At 47.2% G+C, this 22254-nt stretch overlaps 3 protein-coding genes across 11 annotated transcripts in view; 2 read left to right on the top strand and 1 right to left on the bottom strand.

Moving 5' to 3' along the window:
* rxraa (retinoid X receptor, alpha a) overlaps positions 1–12148 on the top strand; it is a 72707-nt gene extending 60559 nt beyond the window's left edge. The window contains exons 6-11 of one of the 2 annotated variants that reach the window (XM_057018082.1): positions 281–465; positions 3696–3825; positions 5111–5243; positions 6770–6861; positions 7952–8057; positions 8270–12148. In XM_057018082.1, coding sequence (XP_056874062.1) covers positions 281–465; positions 3696–3825; positions 5111–5243; positions 6770–6861; positions 7952–8057; positions 8270–8417 — 794 coding nt within the window. In that variant the 3' untranslated portion in view covers positions 8418–12148. The remainder of the gene's footprint in view (positions 1–280; positions 466–3695; positions 3826–5110; positions 5244–6769; positions 6862–7951; positions 8058–8269) is intronic. The other variant, XM_057018083.1, reaches the window with a different exon arrangement.
* A 354-nt stretch (positions 12149–12502) lies between these two features.
* wdr5 (WD repeat domain 5) lies at positions 12503–17462 on the bottom strand. The gene is made up of 14 exons (XM_057018085.1): positions 17270–17462; positions 16364–16473; positions 16108–16216; positions 15808–15881; positions 15619–15708; positions 15006–15095; positions 14827–14910; positions 14704–14759; positions 13597–13643; positions 13426–13501; positions 13242–13275; positions 13084–13158; positions 12929–13016; positions 12503–12859 (listed from the first exon to the last, which is right to left on the bottom strand). Exons 2-14 carry the CDS (start codon positions 16439–16441, stop codon positions 12759–12761), a joined length of 1002 nt encoding a protein of 333 aa, XP_056874065.1. The 5' UTR covers positions 16442–16473; positions 17270–17462; the 3' UTR covers positions 12503–12758.
* A 339-nt stretch (positions 17463–17801) lies between these two features.
* LOC130516808 (bromodomain-containing protein 3-like) lies at positions 17802–22214 on the top strand. Of its 8 annotated transcripts, none has more exons than XM_057018077.1 (11): positions 17802–17967; positions 18892–19109; positions 19909–20046; positions 20116–20251; positions 20324–20436; positions 20516–20827; positions 20917–21045; positions 21134–21280; positions 21473–21594; positions 21675–21946; positions 22019–22214. In XM_057018077.1, the coding sequence occupies exons 2-11, from the start codon at positions 18918–18920 to the stop codon at positions 22114–22116; spliced, it is 1659 nt and encodes a 552-aa protein (XP_056874057.1). In that variant the 5' UTR covers positions 17802–17967; positions 18892–18917; the 3' UTR covers positions 22117–22214. The 8 variants fall into 8 exon arrangements, with proteins under 8 accessions (XP_056874057.1, XP_056874055.1, XP_056874059.1 ...); XM_057018075.1 differs by having other exon boundaries at positions 17815–17967; positions 18768–19109; XM_057018079.1 differs by having other exon boundaries at positions 17835–18156; positions 18768–19109; positions 21134–21265.
* The last annotated feature ends 40 nt before the right edge of the window (positions 22215–22254 follow it).

Raw genomic sequence — 22254 nt, forward strand, 5'->3', positions numbered from 1 at the left:
AAAAACAAGCCAACAACAATTCAGCTGAATTAAAAAGGTCAGTGTTCTTTGCCATAAAAAAGGGGAAACTACTCACAATTTTGTGAGCTAATTATTTGCAATTTGTTGCTCGGCTGATAGCCAACAAAATGGAGAGTGAAATGAAAGAGAGAACGTCCCAAATATGGCTCTAATAAAGCTGCCGTGGTGCAACAATCCTATCGGTTGAGTAGATTTAGTTAAGTGGTCGAACGGTAAAGTAAAACACTCTGACTAAAACAGCAATAATGACCAGAACTAGTTTTGTTACATGCAGCCGTCCAGGAGGAGCGTCAGAGAGCGAAAGACAAAAATGAGAACGAGGTGGAGTCCACCAGCTGTGCCAGCGAGGACATGCCCGTGGAGAAGATTCTTGAGGCCGAGCAGGCGGTGGAGCCCAAAACGGAGACCTACATCGAGACCAACCTCAGCGTGCCATCAAACTCGGTGAGTTAGTTCACTCACTTAGAAAGGCCTCACTAACTTTTCACTATTGTCCAGGTAAAATAGCAGACTGATTGTTTCTTATTGTATTTGTGGTTTCTCTGTCAGTTGCGAGCTTGCTGACGCCCCGTTGTCTGCTATTAAAGATGCTAATGAATTCTCAGTTTGATTATTAGTTCTCCTGCATCTTTTAGTCCCTTCGGAGGTGACGGATTGTGCTGCTAAGTGCTGGCGTACCTGTTCAACTTGAATCGGCTCTAAGTTCCCTCATCCACTCGGTATCAGCTGGGCGATGGGGGCCGTCTCTTACACAGAAGATACCAGAAGTGATGAATAATGGAACAGGCAGTCTGTTCCTGAAAGCATGCCACAAAGCCTCGGCTTTCTCAGGAATTCTGCTGGAACATGAGAAACTGTGCAGAAGCCTTACCAAAGGAGGCATCGGTGGGGGGAGGGGGCTCCTTCTGGGATCCCGCTGCTTCACGGGAGGGAAATGTCCTGTGAAGTAAAGGTAGAAATGCAGAGGCCCTTGTGCGAGTCAAATGGGAGCTATTTTGAAACGGGAGGGATGCGGATGGAAATGTAGGAGATGAGCTTGAACATTAGGAAGAGGGAGAAATCATGAGGAGTCGTGGGACAGAGGCTGGCAGCTCAGACACACTAATGCACTCAGTGTGTTTGGGTTTAGCCTCAGCGTGTCTCTGGGTGCTGGATGCCTGCAGATGTGAGATGAAAGCAGAGCGCAGACGTGGATGGACAGAGCCGGGAATGGCATCGAGCAGGAATAGAGTCATCACGCTTTCTGCCATCGCCATTCCAACTCCACGAGCACGACGTGAAACTGGATCTGCAGTTTTCACACATGGGGGCTGTTTGTTTAGCACAGGAAGTGGTAGAAATGCTCTGTTTTTTGCACATTGTTGTCAGCTTTCAGAGACAAAAACATCTCTTTAAGGCTGCTGTTTAATATACAGTATCTAACCCCAACAGCTTCCCCTCCTGTGCACGCAGGCGGCCCCCACAGCCCCCACGAGGTCTCCGTGCTGTAATTGATGACATGGCCCTGACCATGAGAGGACATCATGAATAGGCCGCCGCTACCCTCTAATGGCAGGGGACTGGCCAACCTGAATAAAGGGTGTTTATCTCATTGCGGCCTTGCAGACGAGTTAAACAGGCGTGAGTAATTTGACTTGAGGCAGTCAGGCAGAAGGCTTCAATGAAGAAGGGGAAGGGATGTTGCTGTCTTTCATTAAACACCTTTGGATTCCTCGCATTTGTCTTTGCAGTATTCCTGCGACCGACTTGCATGACTAAGTTGCTTTTTTTTTAAAGCGCGACTGATGATTCATCCTCAATCCAATTTTCTGAGGACGGGTTCTTTTTTTTCCCCCCATTAATAGAAAAAAAGTGGGACACTTCAGCGCGTCATTTTCATACCGGTCTTTGTGAGTACCCAATTTGCTCTCAGTTGTCACGCAAGTTTATTCTGGATCAAGCTGAATAATGAAAAATTGAAGGGGGAAACCTTTGACTCCCCTTCGAAAGTGATCAAAATTTCATAGAGCTGTGTGCAAGCCTGGCGTTTCCTTCGAGGTTGTCGGCGTGATTGACTGGGCGGCCAGTGTGCTTGCACCTTAGCCTGGAATCAGTAGATAGCCCACGGCCTGTGTTGCTCCGTCACACGCTGGAGCATCGCGATGGCGTCCTAAATGCTGTTGACGTGGACAATAAGTACAGTAACGCCATGCCTGAGGATGGCGGCATGAGAGCGCGAGCTCGCCTCCCTCGTCAGCAGACATAGGCAAGGAAAGGAGGTCAGTGTAAACACGGCTAAGATAGCCATGCAACATTCATGAGACTCGCCGTGTTTAACGAGATCCCTGGGACGTACGCGGGCCCGAGCAGGCCCCGGCTTTATTCGCCGTTTCAGTTAGGGCTACATTTTGGAAGACTTTAGACAAATCTGAGTGTTTTAACTACTCATTCTTATTAAAAAAGACAATTGCATTTCAAAGCAGCACTCAGCCGTGTCGTCTGTGTCTCCCACGGAGATCGAATGCTGAAATATTCATAGGATGCCTGTTTTCTTTTTTCCCCGAAGGAAAAAAGAAAAAGACATCTTGCAGTTTTCAAAACAGAGTAAGCTTTGTGTCTGGTTGAAGTTTCATATCTGTGATACTCTACAGTCAGTGTGAGTTTCACACCACAGGGAGGGAACTTGGAGGAGGAGAAGGAGCCGTCTTTGGCCTCCGTTTTATAAGAGGAGACTGTGAGCGGAGGGATGCGTCTTCCTTCATCTCCAGCTAATCTTCTCTTGAGAGCTGCGGTTGATGTCAGGATCCTCCGAGCTTTTAGCATTGATCGCTGGGATTCGCAGAAGCAAGTCGGAGAGAAGTTTGAGACGATTTTCGTCAGGGTGCAAGTTCAGGCGGGGATCTGCAGAATTTGAGGATGTTTACTGGGCTTGAACATTATGCAAAGCGTGCGCACAAATTCTTTGTTGATGCACAATCAGGTACTCCTGGGATGATGCTAAATGACTTAGCAGGAGGTGACAGTGTTGTAGCGTTTCCTCCCTGTTGCACAGATGGATTTGCATTTTGTTGAGTCGATTATGTGGCGTACTTTGCATTAGAATCCATCTCTGCCACCAACACATTCCCCCGCAGGCGAGAAGAAATCAACTTTCAGCATTATTCCTTATTAGCTCTGAACGCAGCGACTTGAACTTAAAATGTGCACGCTTTAAACCAGGCACACGTCAGTGACCTGACGGTAAAGTGGCGTGCATTCTTGTTAGCGGCGAGGTCCTTCCGAGCCTCTGAGTGCTCATTATGTCGTGAAGTTTCTGCGCAGAGGCAGGTAGGCTCCCGCCAGGTCCACCAGCTGTCCGCACGCTTGATTTGTATACGGACTAAAAGGTCCCTGGAGCAGGTCTGTTTGGTGGAAGTCGTTTGTTCAGCGGCAGCTCTCCGCAGGTATTTCCTCCCCGAGCTGTGGCAGAAACACTGTTTGTTTTGTCTTCCTACTCGCTCCTCTTTTGAGGATATTATTCACAGCAGAGCGTTCACAGAGGCGTGAACGTGCTGATAGGTGCTCCGGGGTGACACCAGGCTCTTGGCTAACAGAGACATGTAGACTATAAACAAAGATGGGGCACGCTGTCATTTTCACGCTTCCCACGAATTTCTGAATCCTTGAGTCGCATCTGCTTTCATGTCTCCCTGCAGCCCAACGATCCAGTGACGAACATCTGTCAGGCGGCTGACAAACAGCTCTTTACCTTGGTCGAATGGGCCAAGAGGATCCCTCACTTCTCCGAGCTGCCACTAGACGATCAGGTCATCCTTCTACGAGCAGGTACGTTGGCGTTTGCTCAAAGTTAAGCCCAGACTTAATACAGTGCTAAGTAAGAGTTAGACTGACAGATGCAGCCAGCACTGAGAAGTAAACACAAAAAATCTCCCTCACAGCTAACTTATAGAGTTTGGAACCGCTAGTATTTAAACAAACATTACAAAGATGAGGCCAGCCGGTTGACACGATAAACCCAAAGTCAAAGCTAATAAAAGATCTGTACAACCACATTGAGTCTATTTTCAGTTCATAAGACAAATTAAGCCACTGTTTTAGCAACTAGTGCTTATACATTTAGCAAGCTAGCTAAATGTGATGCCACATTCCGTACGTTGCTCAAAATCTTTTAAAATGGAAATATGTCTTTTCATCCCCACAATTTTGTGTAATTTATTTTATTAGCATTCAACAGCTGAATCCTGATGATGGATGATGCAGATAAAGCCTGGTGATTACATTTGAGCTCTTCTGCTCCATATTGATGGTCATTATTTCAGATTATAATACCTGATTTTCTGTCTGGAATCCCTTTTTTCAAGATGGTCAGATAACTGATGTTGCAGGGGAAAAAACTGTGAGCCTATAATATATAACTATAATTATTATGTAAGAGTCCTTCCATTTGCCACCATCACTTTTGGGACAATTCGCATCACATTAGTCGTTATTCTTTCTTAATCCACCTTAAGGGAAAAGTGCTGTTACAGCCCCTCCCCACATTTAACAAAAGCTCCTCGTATCATTCATCCTTAACTGATACAATGATGGCTAGATTTGAGCCTGGTGGAGAGAGACATTATTCTGGAGAGCTCGCCTCTCTTCAGCTCGCAGATTTTCTATAAATAACCACTTTAGTTCTGCTGTATCACAGATAAAAGCATCCCGGCTTCACTCATACCCGACTCGACTCAGGGGAGAAGAGGCGGGTGTTGCCAGGCAGAACAGTTAAAGGAGCCCTGTCACTCAGGAGGCGGCGTCTTGTGTCTCCAGTGCGCTCCATGTCGAGCCCCTGCTTATTCCCATCAAGCCCGTTGTCTTTATCGCGATGGCAGGCGCGGTTCATCCCTTTTACACGCCTGTCTCTTCCGAAAGCACCATTCAAACGTCTGGGTAAAACCCCCGATGCCCGCACAGGAGCGAGCCGCACGCTGGTACCGCGCAGCTTAATTGATTCATTGGAATTCCTCCCCTAGTTGTCAGATTCATTTTGCCTAAATGGTGTGTGAACTTCAGCCCGCTTTGCTTGTTTTTCATGCCTCTCCCCAATCCCTCCCCCTTTCTGCCGCAGGTTGGAATGAACTCCTCATTGCGTCATTTTCGCACCGTTCGATAGGGATTAAAGACGGGATCCTGCTGGCGACGGGGCTGCACGTTCATCGCAACAGCGCCCACAGCGCTGGAGTGGGAGCCATCTTTGACAGGTCATCATCACAGCGCCACCCACTCTACTGTGGCCACATTCAGAATTGCAGCCTTCAGATTACATCTCCACATTCTTTAGTATTTTATTAGAATTTTTATTTCTCCTTAAAGCATCGATGAATAATTTAACATCTACTTCCTGCAACTTATACTTGGAATTTCCAAGCATAAAGACGGGCTAAAGCAGTTTGTGATTGTGTTAGTGATGCTAATAAATTATCAATCTGCGCTGTATGAATCTCTAATAAGCATCCACTGGATTTTTGGTCTATGTTTGTATTGACATGAGCCTCATGGAAATTTTATTACAGCTTAGTCAGGTTTTAATAACACATAGGGAACATTATTTAAATTAGCTAATAAATTAGTAATAATCCCTTATATTGTGGCTCAATATGAGCACAGTCAGCATAATCATGAGTTTAATCTTTATTACTGACTAAAGCCACTCAGTGTGTCTAAGTTACTACTTAAATGCTATTTACTTCAATCAGTAAGCCTCTTTTTCTGTTAATAAACTGGTAGAAGAGTGAATCCAACACCTAAACGTCATGTCAGAATGTGTTTGGGGAAACGTCGGAGAAGGACTACGTATCGACCGCTTTCCGTGCACTTTGTGCGCGTCTCATGTCAAGCAGAAAGAAAAGCAAAAGAAAAATCCATCCCCGAGACCGTCAGAGAGACGTCAGGCTTCCGCAGGAAAGTCCTGTGGATTTGATTGTCCTGATGTCTCAGAGTAGATAGGATGATCTGGGACATGACATGTGGCTGCAGAGGCACAAGAACTCACCTGAAAGGTGGCCACAATAGCCCAGAGTCCTCCCGAAGCCTTTATATCTTCCTCTTCCATATGCATCCCCTCTGCTTTTTCATTTCAGCCCCTCCCCCTCCCGCCACCGCCCCCTGTGCTTGATCGTCGGGGGCCGCGGGACACGCTCCGTCTCCGGCTATTAACTGTGGCAAGCATTAAGATCCCGAGAGCCGATAGTTTCTTTATCTACTCCTCTTTCTGTCTCCACCGTATAAATGAGGAGGCTGATTAACTTAAATGCCCCGGTCTCTTCCCCCGTTCCCCCCCATCCCCCAAATTTTTTTTAGCTCCTCGGAGCAAATTGAATTAGAATGAGCCAAGAGCCACAATTGACTTTACTATCCGAGGGAGAGCAGAGGAGGAGGAGGAGGAGGGGTGGAAAGAGACCGAACAGGGAGGGAAAGAGCGGAGAGGGTGTGACCCAGTCAAGGGGAGGTGAGGAGTTCGAGCGGCTCCACGCGCTGACACTCCCCCCAGTGATGTCATGCGCCGCCAGTGGGAGCGCTGGTTTTAGATTACAGCCCGTGTCGACTCGGTGGCTTTCCTTTTCTGAAAACCCCCGTTCCAAATATAATTACGCCGCAGCATTTGTTAGCTTTTCCGAAGGACGCCCGCCTGCCTTCCTTTTCCTGAGAGATTCCAGCTGGATGAACGTACCAATTAGACACCAATGACTTTAGATGTGTGTGTGTGTGTGTGTGTGTGTGTTTACAGAGTGCTCACAGAACTGGTGTCGAAGATGAGGGACATGCAGATGGATAAGACGGAACTGGGGTGTCTTCGAGCTATTGTCCTTTTCAACCCAGGTAATGAACAGCATGTGTGTGACTGTGAGGCTGCGATGTCGCGCAGCAGCGGCGCTCCCGCTTCCACTCCGGCGTGCGGCGGCGTCTCCCTCTCCTTCCTCTTCCGCCGTACACATGACGGGGACACGAGGACACAAATCTTGTTGTTCGGAGGCTCTGTTCCTGCATCTACTCACCTGTTCCTGCTAAAATTGACTCAACAAAGACTCCCTTTCACCAAAACGCCGGGCGCCGCCGGGGTGTTTGGGGCGATGGCGAGGGGGGGGGGGGGCGTGGATGTGGCGTCCCTCTGCTGGGAGTCTGCTTAGCACACATGGAGGATTGCAGCGGCGGACCGCCATGTGTTTTAGATGAGCCCTTAAAAGCTTCTCCGACAGGTTCCGATGGCCAGATTTACGCTCCGGATCGGACGTTTTTTGCATCAGGTGTCGGTTTGACCTCGTGAATCTTCCGCTGCTGGAGTTCGTGCCGAGTGCAGCCTGGTTCGGCGATAATTCGACTCGCGTGTGATCGCCATCGCCGGTGGGCTGCTCTTTGAATTAGGGCCACGTCTGTGTGGTGACCCTGGTCCTTAATGACTCTGTCCGTCCCCCCGGGGGCCACCGCTCGGTCCAGACACACTGATCCTCTGTTACGTCCAGGCCCGGTTCACTTCTGGGCCCGGTTCCTTGTTAATTAGGGGTTCACTAGACGGGCCGGACTGGAAAATCAAAGGTTTGTGGGGGGGGGGGGGTGGTGTCCTTTCCTTTCCCACAGTCCAGCCCTTTACAACAAACGGCCTTTCAGCGTCGATCACTTGTGGATCCAACGTTAATCGCCGATGCGTTTGTGCCCTTAATCAGCCATGAATTCTCTTGTGGAGCTTAAATTGGAGCAGCTCAGATTAAAGTCCTAATTGGACGAACCCAGGATGCGGTGACACACGTCTGAGGGGAAGCCCCCGGGGTGAAAACTCAACTTGTAAGCTAGCAGATCTCTGCTTTCCATTCTGAAGCGCAGAAGGAGCCCCCGTGTGCGTGTGGTGTGTGTGTGTGTAGGGGGGTTTGTTGTCCTTTCTGATGTTTGAATGATGTTTTGTGTGTCTCCGCAGACTCTAAAGGCCTGTCCAACCCCAGCGAGGTAGAAGCTCTGCGAGAGAAAGTGTACGCATCTTTAGAGGCTTACTGCAAACACAAGTACCCCGAACAGCCTGGCAGGTATGGATGCAAACCCACAGTGCACAGCGTGCACAGCGTGCACGTCCTGGCAGGGTGTATTTACAGAAATAACATGTCAGCCGTCACATTAAACACACACACTGATGGGCGCTGAGCTGGAGGAGTAAGCAGAGTTCTGAATTCATTTAGCTGCAGCTTGTCCCCCCCCTTTTCATGCGTTCTCAGTACAACCCCTGTTCCATCTCCGACAGATTCGCCAAGCTGTTGCTGCGGTTACCGGCGCTCCGCTCCATCGGCCTCAAGTGCCTCGAGCACTTGTTCTTCTTCAAGCTGATCGGCGACACGCCCATCGACACCTTCCTCATGGAGATGCTGGAGGCCCCGCATCAAATGACATAATGGTAAACAGGGGGCTCTCCCTTACCCCCCCCCCCCCCCGAAATCCCTCGCTTGGCATTGGATCGGAACTCTTTAAAAAAAAACAGAAAAACCACCCGCCAGCAATCCCCTCACTCCCCCCTCGCCTCCCTTAGGAACACTATCAGCATCTATGGTTGTGTTTTATACCTTGTAAAAATATATAAATAAGAAATATACACATACATATATATACATATATACGTATGTGTATATATATATATGAATTACGTGGCAACAGGAGAGACAGACGGACTGACAAGAGGTCGGACAGGAGGGGAAGGAACACATTGAGCCATCGTTTTCCTCCTCGCTTTTTCCTGCCCTCGCCGGGCGGAACGTTCAGCTCCTCCACATCGGAACAGTCGGGACAATCGCGCCCTCTTTGGGGACTGAACTTTGGGTGGGGGGGTGGGGGGGGTGGACCTTGCACTAGCTGTCGCTGGAGTGCGCGTTCCGCTCCGGCGGGGCTGGGCTTCGCGCGGCCGCGAGGACTCAAAGCGTGGAAGAACTCAGGTCTCTGTCCAGCTTCAGCAACTACAACCGCGTCTTACTCGATGATCACTGTGCATCAGCCGGGACTAGCGGGCCGCCGGACTAGCGGGCCGCCGGGACTAGCGGGCCGCCGGCCCCACGAGTCCGGGAGGACTCGCGCACAATCGCCCTCACACCAGGGGGGCTGTGGAAATCGCCGGACATTAGCTTTACGCTCCGCGGCGCCCTGGGGAGACACCAGCGGCTCGGCTGGGCCTCTGTTGCAGCCTAGCAACTGGGGCGGCCCGCTCAGTCGTCCTGCACCCCCCCATCGACCCCCCACCTCTGTTTTGATGTGAATTTCAGCGCACCGTCCACACCTCAGCGCTCAGAAAGCCCTCTGTTCAGCTTTTTGTTCTAACGCAACACCTCATATCTGTTCAGACTGGTTACAACCGTATACAGTATTGATGTCGTTTTGATTTCAAAGGCAGCGACGCACAGTTACCTCTGTCCATCCTCCCTCCGACCTTCCGCTCCTGACACGCTTTAAACGGCGCCTGGGAGAAGCGCTCGCCGCTGCCGCGGAGCCATCGTTTGTTTTGTTTTGTTCGTTACTCGGCACTTAAGCTCACGACGGCGGCGTCGGGTTGGGAAACGGAGAGCTGGCATTCAATGTCGGAGGTGGAAGTCGGCTCCAGGAACGCCCCCCCACCCCGGGTTTTAGTTTTTTATGAATGCTCTGAGAGACACAAATGCACACGAGCTCTCTCTCTCTCTCTTGCTCTGCACTTCTCCAGACAACCAAGTGTCAATCAAGTGGAACTGAAATGTTAAATATCTCCATGTTGTGTAGAAATCAGCTTTTGTGTCCTTATTCTGCTTTTCTTTCCCTCTCCGTGTTTCTGTAAACGCTGCGGCTGCTGTTTCAACTATGCATTGAGTGCATCTCCAAAGATCGCCCATGGAGCCGGAGCGGTTAGCGCGCCGCTCACAGGTCCGATACACTTTTTGAGCTGTGGGGCGGCTGTATGGGTTACCAGGAGTTCTGCTCGTCCCCCCAGGACCATTCCCATATGTCTCACAGTCGTTCCGAACTGATGAAACAGTCGGTCGGAGTTTTCGGTATCAGAGAATAAGAGCAAACTTGAAGCTAATGGTAATAAAACGGATGCGACGGTGATTTTATTTACACACTGATATGACGAGAAAAGCTTTAATGCTGTTTCGTTCCCCCTCCCATGAATTAAGACGGTTAATCTCAGGTGTGCGGGGGTCCCCAACGTGCCACCTTCACTTCCTGGCTGCATTTGGTGTAGATAATGTAACAGTTTCAATCAGATCTTCATGTCAGAAAGACAAAAAAAAACATTTTTTGCTGGGCAGGAACGATGAACTTTGATGACTCGACACCGATCCTTTAATGAATTTTTACATTGTTTATTTGACAGGCCCAGTAAAATGGCTTTCAGTGGGGAAAACAATAAAATAATAATATAATATAGTAAATAAATCGTAAAATAATAAAATCCACACGATTCTCATACTAAACAACATCTTTATGGGCTGTGGGTGCGATACCACCAGCTGAAACCAGTGAGGGCAGGGCAGAAGGCCCGCAGGTGGCGTTGGTGGGCAGAAACTGTAAATGTTGTGTTTACAAACCACCGCCTTGCGAATCCAACTCGTTCTGCTTTTAATGTGACTCTTAAATTTTAAATGAACCCGCAGAGCAGCGCCGGGTGGCTTTACTGGTGTTGGCCTGCAGATTTGTACTTTTCAATTTGGTTCCAATTAATGGAATCTGTTCTCACTGGAGCATCTTCAGTGGCACCATCAGGACGCCGCAGAGGTCATGACCCTAATCAGTGGCGGCCAGGTACAAATACTAAAATCTGAGAGGATCAGTTAAAAATCATCCAGGAAGGTCCGGTCGCCTGTTTTTCCTTCCTTTCCTAAAGGGAGGGAGATGAATCGGAAGTGGTCAGCTCCCAAATGTCACCGGGAGTCTGCTGGGAGCAACACTGTGACATTTATGACAGAACAGCTGGAAAATTCTCGGAAGCGCTGTGGGAACCATTGGAGAGTCGACGACTCCCTCTAGTGGCGGAGCAGAAGCGCCGCAGCAGGCGGAAGACAGACTCACGTCCTTCAAAAAACAAAAAGAAATTGTAGAAACAGTAGCAATAACTGCATTCTCTGTTGGTCTATCAGGGTGTTATGATTGAGTTCAATTATAATCACACGAGATTATCCTGGAGACAGTTTGAGCCGTGTTTACAGATTTTCTTTCCTGAATTTATGCACACAGGAAGGTTTTTGAACCTTAATGAATTACTCAGCTCCATGTTCTCCTTCTCAAAGTGGTCAGTAACTGGCGGCACAGATCTAAAGCCATAAAGCTGATGTCAAATCTCCCCCACCGGGGACACAAAAGCAGGCATAACTCACCATGCGGAGACAGGACACACACACACACACACACATACTGTAGATGGCTTCACAACACAAAACTATCTATTTTGTTCATATGTACATGTGTATATATTTCTAGATATATATCGACAGATCTGTTTCTCATCCATTTCCAAGGCTTGGAGAGGAAGACGCCACACACCAACCAGTACCACCATTGGTCACTTTATTTAGTGATTTTAAAATTTAAAAAAAAAAAAAAAAGTTTTGTAAAAAAGAAACAAACAAAAAAACAAAACCAACCAGCAGCTCCAAACTGAAAAGAACCAGCTTCTTCACAGCATTTATGTGACCTCAAAAAGGAAAAAAAAAGACAAATCTAGGTGGACTTTTCAAGCCTCTGAACTGTATGTTGCCTGAGCTCGTGACACAATCACTGCTTTCTGTCGCTTAAACAGCAAAACGCTCAAGTTGGGGGGGAAGGAAAGAGATCTATTTTTGTACAAAGGTAATTTTATCCATGGCTTGTGTACTCTTTTCTGTTGTTCTGTGGGCTGTCGTGTATGGGAGAGCGGACTCCACGAGGCAAGAGGCCATCCTGATTTTGAAGTCGGGCTCTGGCGCCTCAGTAACCGTCGCCTTTTCTTTGCCATTTCCAGCCCGTCGCTGCAGGACGGGATTCTTTTCATTACTATTGTCTATTTTTTAAAAAGAAGAAAAAAGGAGATTTACATTTTGTCATCTGTTCTATGTGGGTTGTTCTGATGTTCTTTCATGGACAGAAAAAACAAAAAGCTTATTAAAAAAAAATGAAATATTCGAAACAGGAGCTGGACTCACTTCTGTGTGGTGACATCACAGACGATCAACTCAGTGCTGCCAAACGTACGAAAACGGATTTTATTCACTCGGGCTGCGGCAGCAGATGAGAAACACCTCAAATAATCAGACCACAACACATTTGTACAAATCCAAAAACACAAAACTGGAGTTGTTGGCTTTTTTTGTGTAAGAACTGGTGGTCAAAATAAAGGTTTAGGGCTGAAACTCCACCCATTCAACATCTATCCTGTCATTTGACGAGCAAAGAAGGGAATAAATAAAATGATCTTTAGTTTTTCTACAGAAAGTTTGCTCGGACAGCACTACACCAAGAACGGGGAAAAAAATACAGACAGTCCAAAATAACCATTACATTTATTGTAAAAGACAAGAAATCCATGTTTTTCAGAAGCAGGCATGACCAACATGGATGTTACAACTTTCCCAGAGAGACAATGAAACGTGTGCGTTCAACTTCGTCGTCTGAAAGCTGCGTGGCGTCCTGCAGGCGCTCTCTGTTAGAAAACAAGTCCTCTTTTCTTAAAATGTAGAAAAAAAAATGTACAAAGGAAAAAAACAAATGAAGCTAAAGATCGGGGGGAACAAGAGGGATTAGCAGTCGCTTTTCCATAGCTTGATGGTTTTGTCGTTTTCTAGCGCGGCGGAGGCGATGATGTTCTCTGTCGGGTGGCAGGCGGTTGAAATGACGACGTCTGTGGAGAGAAGAGACGGTCAGACGCCACACGGCGATGCTGGGAAGCAGCGGGGGCTGGTGCCTTTACCTGTGTGGCCCTGCAGTTTCTGCACAATCTCCTTCGTCTGCAGGTTCCAGATGTACACCATGTTGTCCTCGGAGCCCGACACGATCCACTACAGGACACAGGGTTAGCTTCACACGCACCAAAAACCATCCTACCGCAGCGGAGGCGGAGCTTACCTTCCCGCCGGTGACGGAGAAATTGGCAAATATGCAGTACTTCTCGTTCTTATGGCCCGTGTAGGTTTTCAAGCACTGGCGCATTCAGAGAGAAATAATCTTGAAACGTTCCTGGTAATCGAGTAATTCTACATTGCACAGTAAAATGCCACACGCACCTTTCCTTTGCTGTAGTCCCACAGCTTCAGCGTGCTGCAAATTCAGCATAAATATGTTCACAGCCAGCAGTAAAATGGGAAAAACCCACAACCACGTACTGTATGAGCCCAACTACAGTTAAGTTCGGCACTATGGCGCCATCTGCTGGTGGGAACTGTCAGGGCGCCGGAAATCCATACTCACTTGTCCAGCGTGGCGGCCAGGATGTATTTCCCATTGGGGGAGAATTTGACAAACGACACTGGAGGGTTGTCATCATCTGACCACAGAAACACGCAGAGAGGACAGTTTTGACAGTTCTGACATTATTGGTGACGGCCATTTTTAGACGCTAATCACTGATTTGGATTTTACCTATGAGTGTCTTTAAGCACTGTCCTGATGCCGTGTCCCAGATACGACTGGGAGGGGACAGAAATACACCAGTCAACACTTCACAGGTTAAAAAAAACTGTAACAATACACTATACACTCTCAGAAATCCAGTGCGACACATCCGTGCGTGGATGATACCAGACAAACTGGCCGAGCTTGCTTCTTTTTTAATGATCACTAACGACGCTGTCTGCGAGACAAATGCTGCAGCGGGCTTTTATGATTAAAAATGTATGATTGATCAAGCCACGCATATCTAACACGTGAAAAAGAGCCCAGATTTAACAAGACAAGTGAATAAAAGGTGTCATAACACTACAAGGGATGCGTTTTACACGTCCAGAGCAGCTTATGTAGCAGCGTTTTACATGAGCTTTAGTGACGAGGGCATCAATTAATTCATCAAAAACCTGCCTGGAACGGCATCATGACCTAAAATGATTCCATGATCTTCTGAAAATTAAAAAAACAACAACCTAAAAACCATCGACCAATTAAAACCTAGACTCTGTGCCTGGTAATGATGCTGACCAGCAGGGGGCGCTGGTACAAATGTAAGTGGATTACACAGACCGCACAAATCCGATTGATGAGAGCGGAACTTCCTGCAGGAACAACTGCAGCCATTTGGAGCCAACTTTGATATTAAATCATAAAGAGCTGCTTTACAACCGGCCAAAGCAGCTCAGTAGGTTTTATAAACCAGAACAGGGAACTATCCTCACATGGGAAGACCCAAGCAGGATGGGCCCACCTCCATGCTTGGCTTAATGTGAAGCAAGTGTTGGGGACTATTGACTATTGGGGAGACTCTGACAACGTGTCAGTGAACTGCTTCCACAGTTCTCTTCCATCATCCACAGGAAGTCCAACAGTTCTCCAAGGAACCGCTGCAACATTTAGATCATAAACAAAGCTATCTGGGCTCTAGAAAAGGCGTCTGGAGCTGGATCTGCGGCTCGGACCTTTAATATGGCATTAGAACCATGACTTTAATATGACTTTAACAGCGCACGGTGAGGGAAATACGAACATGCTCAATAAGTAACCAACCAAAGTTCAAGTGAAGGACCAGCTGGTTCTTACCAAAGGCCATCGTAGCTACTGGACACGATCAGTGAGCCGTCTCTGTTGAAATGAACCTGTGGGTAAAGACACATCAGCACACGCCCCTCCGCCGCCACGGATTGTATTTAGTCCAAAACTTACGGCCGAGACGGGGTCGGAATGAGCCGGCAACGTTTTCAAACACTTCCCGGTTTTCACATCCCATATCCTCACGCTCTCGTCAAACTGTGGGGGGGGTAGAGAAACAAACATAAATGTCGCTCTCCCGCGGCGTCTCACAGCTGCTTTCCATCGGGCACGCGGCCGGCGCCGCCACTCACCGATCCCGACACGATGAGATTAGACTGGGGGTTGAAGTTGCAGCAGAAGACGTAGTTGCTGTGACCTTTGAGCGTTTTCAAGCACTTGCCCTGGAGCGGAGACACAGCAGCACAGACACTGAGCACCCGTCCGGGTCGGGAACAGAGACCCAAGCAGGAAAAAGAGTCCTGTTCAGTGACCAGGATTATTTCAAGATGCCGTTCAGCCTCGCTGTCTTTTTCTCACATTCCTGGTGAGTGAACCGTCTCTGGCTCAGCAGTTTCTGACTGACGTTAACTTGTTGAACTTGGCTGGACCTCTGAGGAGTCGATTTTCCTGACTTCCTGTCAGAGAGCTGCTGGTCTGCCTCCATCCTTCTGCACAGAACTGAGCTCAGATGCCGTCACCCTCCGACACATGTCCCAGGCATGTTTGAGGCCAGCTGTGCACATATCACTACTAATATTCCACCACCGGTGTCACATAACAGAAATATCTGTATCAGTGTGTGTTAAAGGAACCAAACACCAGAGCTTTAAGACATTTTCTCTCCCATATGCGGGATACTCAAATGATGGGAAACAGTGCGAGAGGGAGAAGCTGCTGCTGTGGTTCGAGTCCATCTGCTCTTACCGAGTTGAGGTCCCAGATCTTCAGGGTTTTGTCATCGGATGCAGAAACCAGAAGGTTGGAGTCAGAGGACCAGGCCACATCAGATATACCCTGCGTGTATGTCAGCGCTCATTAGAGATGCACGTTAAAATGAAGCCAATAGTCCATGCTAACAACATCCGTCATATAATGAATAAAGCATGTACTCACAAGTTTATGCCCGGAGATAGTTTTCTCAAACTTGCCATCATAGGCCCCCCAGATTTTGATCAGTTTGTCAGCAGCTGTAAACAGCAAAAAAAAAGAAAGACGACTGTAAATAATGACATCATCCAAAGATTTTACTGATCTGAGGTTGTTTTGCGCACAAACTACTACTGCTTACAGCTACACAAAAGTCACAGCTTAATTTTAGTTTTCATATGGAATAAAATACCAATTTTAGAAAATGAAATGATCATTAATACTTTGGTGCATGAATTGATTGCCCCAGAGTGTCAGAGGACTCACAGGAGCTGGCGAGCCACTCTCCGTTGGGGCTGAACTTGACAGAAGAGACGGCTTTAGTGTGGCCCGCTAGTGTGAATTTCAGACTGTAGTTGGGTTTGGCAGGCGCAGACTGTAAGTCAGAGTCAGAAGAGCAGCTGTCAAAAAGCCTCCCTGCTGTGTGGCGACTTTAAAACCAACCCTACATGCAAACTTTTCCACACCCTGTTTACATTTGCTTTAATTAAACCCAAAAATCAGGCATAAATGAAAGGCAAACCTTGCTTTGGCTGGCAGATGCTGAAGGGACCACCGGGGGCTTCGAGTCGGTCTCAGCCTTTTTGTCTTCTGTTGCCATGGTGAAGTAATGAGCATCTACTAGGAAGGATCCTGACAGAGCAGAAAAAGGGGGGATTATATCATTTTGTTTTAAGGACAATTGACATGAACTGTGGAAACAACAAGGACATGATATTTTTTCATCAAGTAGTAAGTGCACTGTAAATCAGACATATTCTAACAAATGCGCATGCGTGCAATTTGCATTGATTACACATTTAAGGCATTTTAAAGAAACTGCCATAGATCTTACGCCAAATTTAGACTCCTAACTTCATATTGAGGGTGATCTAGAATATTACAGCTATTTGTAAACCATCCACAAACGATTTGGAATCACTAGGAGAGGAAATATTTACATCCTATTCTGTCGGTGTTCTGCATTAAATTCGCATAATCCGAAACCTTGACAGGATATAGATGTGGGCTCCTTCAGCTAATCTTTAGGTTCTTAACCACTACTTGCTTCTTTGCAGTTAGGATGTACTGGAGAACTCATTCCGACATTTTTGATGCTCATAAATGATGATTTTTTTAAAGCTGCTCGTCGCTGTTCGAGCCTGTTAGCATGAGCTCCGGTTGCAAAGCAAAACATGTTAAAATCAAACAAAGGACTTCGCATTACGGAGCATCCATACTGAAGTTCAATGTACCAACTGAGACCAAAATCGACACCTGTCAAAATAACAATAAAAGCCAGTTATTTAACCTAAGAGATGGTGTTATTGTGATCGCCTAGCCGTCTTTTTTAAAATGCACTGATGCTGTTGACAAAGTGAGTGAGCCGCTGCCACGGAGCGGCCCTCGCGCCTAAACAATGAAGAACGAGAGAAAAATCGATACTTACGGAGATTCAGAGCAGCTTCACAGTCACAAAGTGACTCTTCGCAAAGACTGGACTGAAATATACACCGATATTTATTCACACGACCGCAGAGCGGGCATTAATCAACTGGAAATTTGGCTGCGAGCAGACGCGGGGAATGTGGTCGAGGGGTGGCTGTTCGGCTGGTGCGCATGCGCGCCACCTCCAAACGAACGGAAAACAACGAGGGCCAAGAAGAATGAAAGGCAATTGAAATTTATGTCACCGGAAATTCTACAACTGCCGGTTAATACCGGTAATAGTTAATCTTTAACAACAACGATGATATAGGACTACAGTAATGCTACAATAAATCAATCTTCTAATGATTATATCATTTGGAAACACATGCTGCCATATTGGATAATAATTCTAAGTCTATGTTTTTAATTGTAAGCTACACAATGCCTCGTATATGTTTCGCGTTCACTATATTTAGTAGGCTTTAAAGGTGGTGGAAAAAAACAGACTTGGCTCGCCTATGTGTTAGGTCCTCCGGGGCTCTAGGGGGCGCTGTTTGACTCGGTGTATTTGTCAGTGAACCTATGAAAAAGCGGAGTAGGCTGCAGCGTTTGGAGTGTTTTAGCAGCGCTTATATTTTAATATAAACAATTTTAGCATGTACAAATCCTGCCGTGTCGTCGGGGACGTCGTATTCTGTCATCGCTAAACAAGCTCATGTTAGTAGACACATTTCCCAGGTTGAGCTTTCTTTACGCCCTCGTCCCAACATGTCTTCCTGAAAACATTTTCTAAACAACTGGGTTGGTCAAAACTCCACTTGTGCCGCTTTGTTGATTTCGGTCTCGTCAGCGTCTGCAGACATGCTGGGACGGCTAATCATGGCAACGTAGTGCGTTAGCTTCAAGGTAACTTTGCTCCGTTTGGAAAACTTTTGCTCGGCTCTGAAGGCAAAACTGCGGCGGTAGTCACGGCCGTTAAAAGCTGTTGGTGGCGGCGGTGTTAAAGTCTAAGTTTCCTCCGTGTGTTGTCAACAGTGTTGAACTTTTGACGCTAGCTTCCCTGTGACCGTTTCGTGACTTCAGCCTTTTTCTGGCCGGTGTTTAGCCAAGTTAGCTTCGAGCTATATAATGTTATAGTTGGATTTCAGCGTCACCTTTCTAGTAAAATGCATTCTTTACAAATTCAATGCGTGTAATCCCTATATTTATTGTGTTTGCTCGTAATTTGGGGTATATAAAGTGAAAGTAATTACCCTGTCAGCAACCAGAAAGTTCTGCGTAGGAAAATCTGCCCTCCCCAATATTGGCCAAAGTTTTAAAGTTAGGACAATAATAATAATAATGTCATTGCGTAAACAACATTTCAGCCCTAACGTCTTCAAACAGACTAATTCCCAATTACTGTGGTTATGTAAATGTAGACATCAATAAAAATGTGCCAAAGCAGATTGCAACAATACTAAGATATGTTTCAAAGCATACATAATATCATTTACGTCTTTCCTCTGCTTTGGCAGGTCACGTTTACTTGATATGAAAGTATGAGCCTGGAGTCACCTCAACAATTTAAACACACCTGTAGGCCCGAGCACTAGAATTCCTGGAGAAAAGGACACCCACCGAGGCTGTGTTTATCTGCAGGTCGGCCACTTCCTGTTGCCGTCGCCATGCCAGCGGACGCAGAGTCAGGCGCTCAGCTGGTGAATCCTTCACCTCCTGAGGTAGAGAACCCCGACAAGCCGGGGCGCAGGACCAACCAGCTGCAGTACATGCAGAATATAGTGGTCAAATCCCTGTGGCGGCACCACTACGCCTGGCCTTTCTACGAGCCCGTGGATGCCGTCGGCCTGGGACTGGCAGTGAGTTTCGAACCAATGATCCCGTCTTTGTGTAGCGACGTGGCCAGAGGAGTTCAAACAGCTCTTTTCAGTGAGAGTCCGTGTCTGCGGCATAGCACAGAGTGGATTAATCCGATTGTTTAAACATCTGTAATCTAATAATCGTGGCTGCTAATTATCATATTTACTTGGAACAGGGCTGCTGGCGTGTAAATATTAAGGTTTTTAGTCCGCAGCCATTTGCTTCCATTGAGGTATTGTAGAATCAACAGGTTTGAAGCTACAGATTTCATGTTTCTTTACTATTATTTAATTTCTTTGCAGCAACGATGTACTCTCATTTTGGTACAAAATGACAAAAAATATTGAAAATCCTTCTATTTTTTTGTAGTTTGCTCTTTTCCCTTACAGGGGAATGTAAGGTTGTGCAAACTTCGTGCCCACATGGATTCAAACAAGTCACCTTCAAATGTGCTAAAATATTCATTATTCTGTATTACATGACTTTCCTCTTCTCTGTACTAATCAGCAGTTAATTAACAAAGTAAAACTGCATCAACTTCGGTAATGGGGATGATTTCATACATGGTCCCTAATGTGTTTCTTAATGAGTTTCAGTTCCAGAGAGGGATTATCAGTGTTTTAAAATGAGATTCCTTAGAAACCAGTGAAATTAAACCAAAGCTATCCGCATGACTAATGAGAGATCGTTACAACTGGTGTCGTTGTCGTCAATGATGTTTCACTTGACTGGAGACTTTTTTTAATGTCTTAGACCGTGCTGATGATGTGCGATTAAACTGTTGGCTTGCTTTCTCAGGATTATCACAAGATCATAACGTCTCCCATGGACTTGGGAACCATTAAGAAACGCCTGGAGAACAACTACTATTGGACCGCGAGTGAATGCCTGCAAGACTTCAACACCATGTTCACCAACTGCTACATTTATAACAAGGTGGGGAGACGCTCCCGTCCTTCTGGAGCCCAAGGGAAATGGATGCTCACAAGTCTCGCTCTGCTTCAGCCTACAGATGACATAGTGCTGATGGCGCTCACTTTGGAAAAGATCTTCCTGCAGAAAGTTGCTCAGATGCCACAGGAGGAAGTGGAGGTTCTTCCTTATGTAGCCAAGGGAAAGGGCAAAAAAGGCAACGCTTCAGGTAGGAAATTGAGAGGCGGGGAACGCCATTTGGATGGAAAACGGACACAAATCTGTGTGTTTTGATGTGAAGGGAAAAACAACGCAAGTGTGACCACAGCTCCCTCGACCCTGAGCTCTCCGCCCCGGGCCGGTCTCAGCACCACCACGTCCAGCGCGGATGTGGAACAGGCAGCTTTGCCCAAAGTAAGTCGCCATTGGTGGTGCCACCGACAATCTGAATGTGAAACTGACAACAGATGTTTTTGTCACCACTCCAATGAAGCAGCAGACCAGCACTGGCGGGTCGCCAACAGCTGGCAGCGGGAGCAGTCCCTCACAGAACCAGAGGTCGCTGCGGAAATCAGGCCGGGTCAACAATCAGCCCAAGAAGACCGCTGAGGAGAAGGAGCCGCCCAAGCCAGAGCACGGCCTGAGCGAGCGGCTCAAGTTTTGCAACGTCATCCTGAAGGAGATGCTGTCCAAGAAGCACGCGGCCTATGCTTGGCCCTTCTACGAGCCCGTCGACGCCGTAGCCTTGCAGTTAAACGATTACCACGACATCATCAAACACCCCATGGACCTGAGCACGGTCAAAGTAGCACTGACAGACGCACGCAATTAAATATGATCTAGTTTTCAATAATTGGGGGGGGTCGTTGGCTGACAACTTTTATGCATTTGCAGAGAAAGCTGGATAGAGGAGAGTACCCCAACGCTGACAGCTTTGCTGCAGATGTGCAGTTGATTTTTTCCAACTGCTACAAATACAACCCCTCCCACCTGGAGGTTGTGGCACACGCCAAAAAGCTGCAGGTGGGCTTTAACTTTCACCCGTTGGTGGAGTGAAATCGGGGATTTTCGTGCCATTATCCAGTTTAAACTCTGCGTTTGTGTGCTTCAGGGTGTATTTGAGAAGAGTTTTGCGAAGATTCCAGATGAGCCAACAGGCACAGGACAGGCGCAGACGGCCGCTTTCGGCAAATCGGACTTGACAGAGGAAGGCGCCACCCGACTTGCTGAGTTGCAAGAACAGGTGGGTGCAGAACAGGTACGTTTTCACACAAACGCCTGGCCTTTTCTTCAGTTGGGAACGCGACTATTTTGACCTCAGCAGACTGTTAGGGATTTTATCTGCTGCATTGTTGCCTCCCAAATCCCAGAACGGCAAATTTTGGGATGTTGTCTGGGTTAGCATACAACATTTCAGGCACTGACACCGACTCATTTGGACCCCCTCCAGGTTAAAGCTGTGCCTGATCACCTTGCTGCCATCTCTGAAGTCCCCGTGAATAAAAGAAAGAGAAAGGATGATGAAAGCAAAACCGACAGGCAAACCAGAGGCAGTCCGACCTCTGACCCTGGGTAGGCGGGGCTTACACGACTGAAGAAGTCTGCTTTTACACCAGTGTTGCAGATTTGGAACGTTGTGTTATGAATTCCAGGAGTCCTTGCAAGTTAAAAACCTGGGATCCCGATAACAAATGTCTTCCATTGACGTACGAGGAGAAGCACCAGCTGAGCTTGGATATTAACCGTCTACCTGGCAAGAAACTGGGCCGCGTGGTGCAGATCATTCAAACGCTGGAGCCCTCCATGTGCGAGACCAACCCAGACGAGATAGAGATCGACTTTGAGGTGCTGAAGCCGTCCACGCTGCGCCGGCTTCAGCAGTACGTGAAGAAATGTCTGCATCAGAAGTTTAAGAGATTTCAGAGTAAGTGTGACGCGTTACCGCGGTAATGTGCACAGTTTGACCCCTTAGACATTTTTTTTTTCTTTTATCCAGAGAGAAGCAATCAGGCTGCATCTCAGTCAGGCTGCAGCAGCTCTTCCACATCCTCCTCGTGCAGCTCCACGGACTCCAGTTCAGAATCCGACTCTTGACTGTGTCGTTTTAATTTATTACTGATTTTGTAACTAAAAGCATTAAATGTGTTTATTTTTATATTTGTTAATGGAAAATTAAATTCTCCAGGCACTTATCTTTTCTCCAGTGCTACTTACTCTCTCAATTGACAGCTT

The sequence above is a fragment of the Takifugu flavidus genome, chromosome 20 (assembly GCF_003711565.1).
Source record: "Takifugu flavidus isolate HTHZ2018 chromosome 20, ASM371156v2, whole genome shotgun sequence".
Taxonomy (NCBI): Eukaryota; Metazoa; Chordata; class Actinopteri; order Tetraodontiformes; family Tetraodontidae; genus Takifugu; species Takifugu flavidus.

Bases quoted from the DNA above. Each gene is read 5' to 3' on its own strand.
- wdr5 (XM_057018085.1), bottom strand. From the start codon at position 16,441: ATGGCAACAGAAGACAAAAAGGCTGAGACCGACTCGAAGCCCCCGGTG. The intron at 16,217-16,363 runs GTTTGCCTTTCA...TCTGACTTACAG, and splicing joins CATCTGCCAGCCAAAGCAAG to TCTGCGCCTGCCAAACCCAA. The intron at 13,276-13,425 runs GTGAGTATGGAT...CTGAATTTGCAG, and splicing joins CTGGCCGCCACGCTGGACAA to CACGCTGAAGCTGTGGGACT.
- LOC130516808 (XM_057018077.1), top strand. From the start codon at position 18,918: ATGCCAGCGGACGCAGAGTCAGGCGCTCAGCTGGTGAATCCTTCACCT. The intron at 21,046-21,133 runs GTGGGCTTTAAC...TGTGTGCTTCAG, and splicing joins CACACGCCAAAAAGCTGCAG to GGTGTATTTGAGAAGAGTTT. The intron at 21,281-21,472 runs GTACGTTTTCAC...GACCCCCTCCAG, and splicing joins AACAGGTGGGTGCAGAACAG to GTTAAAGCTGTGCCTGATCA.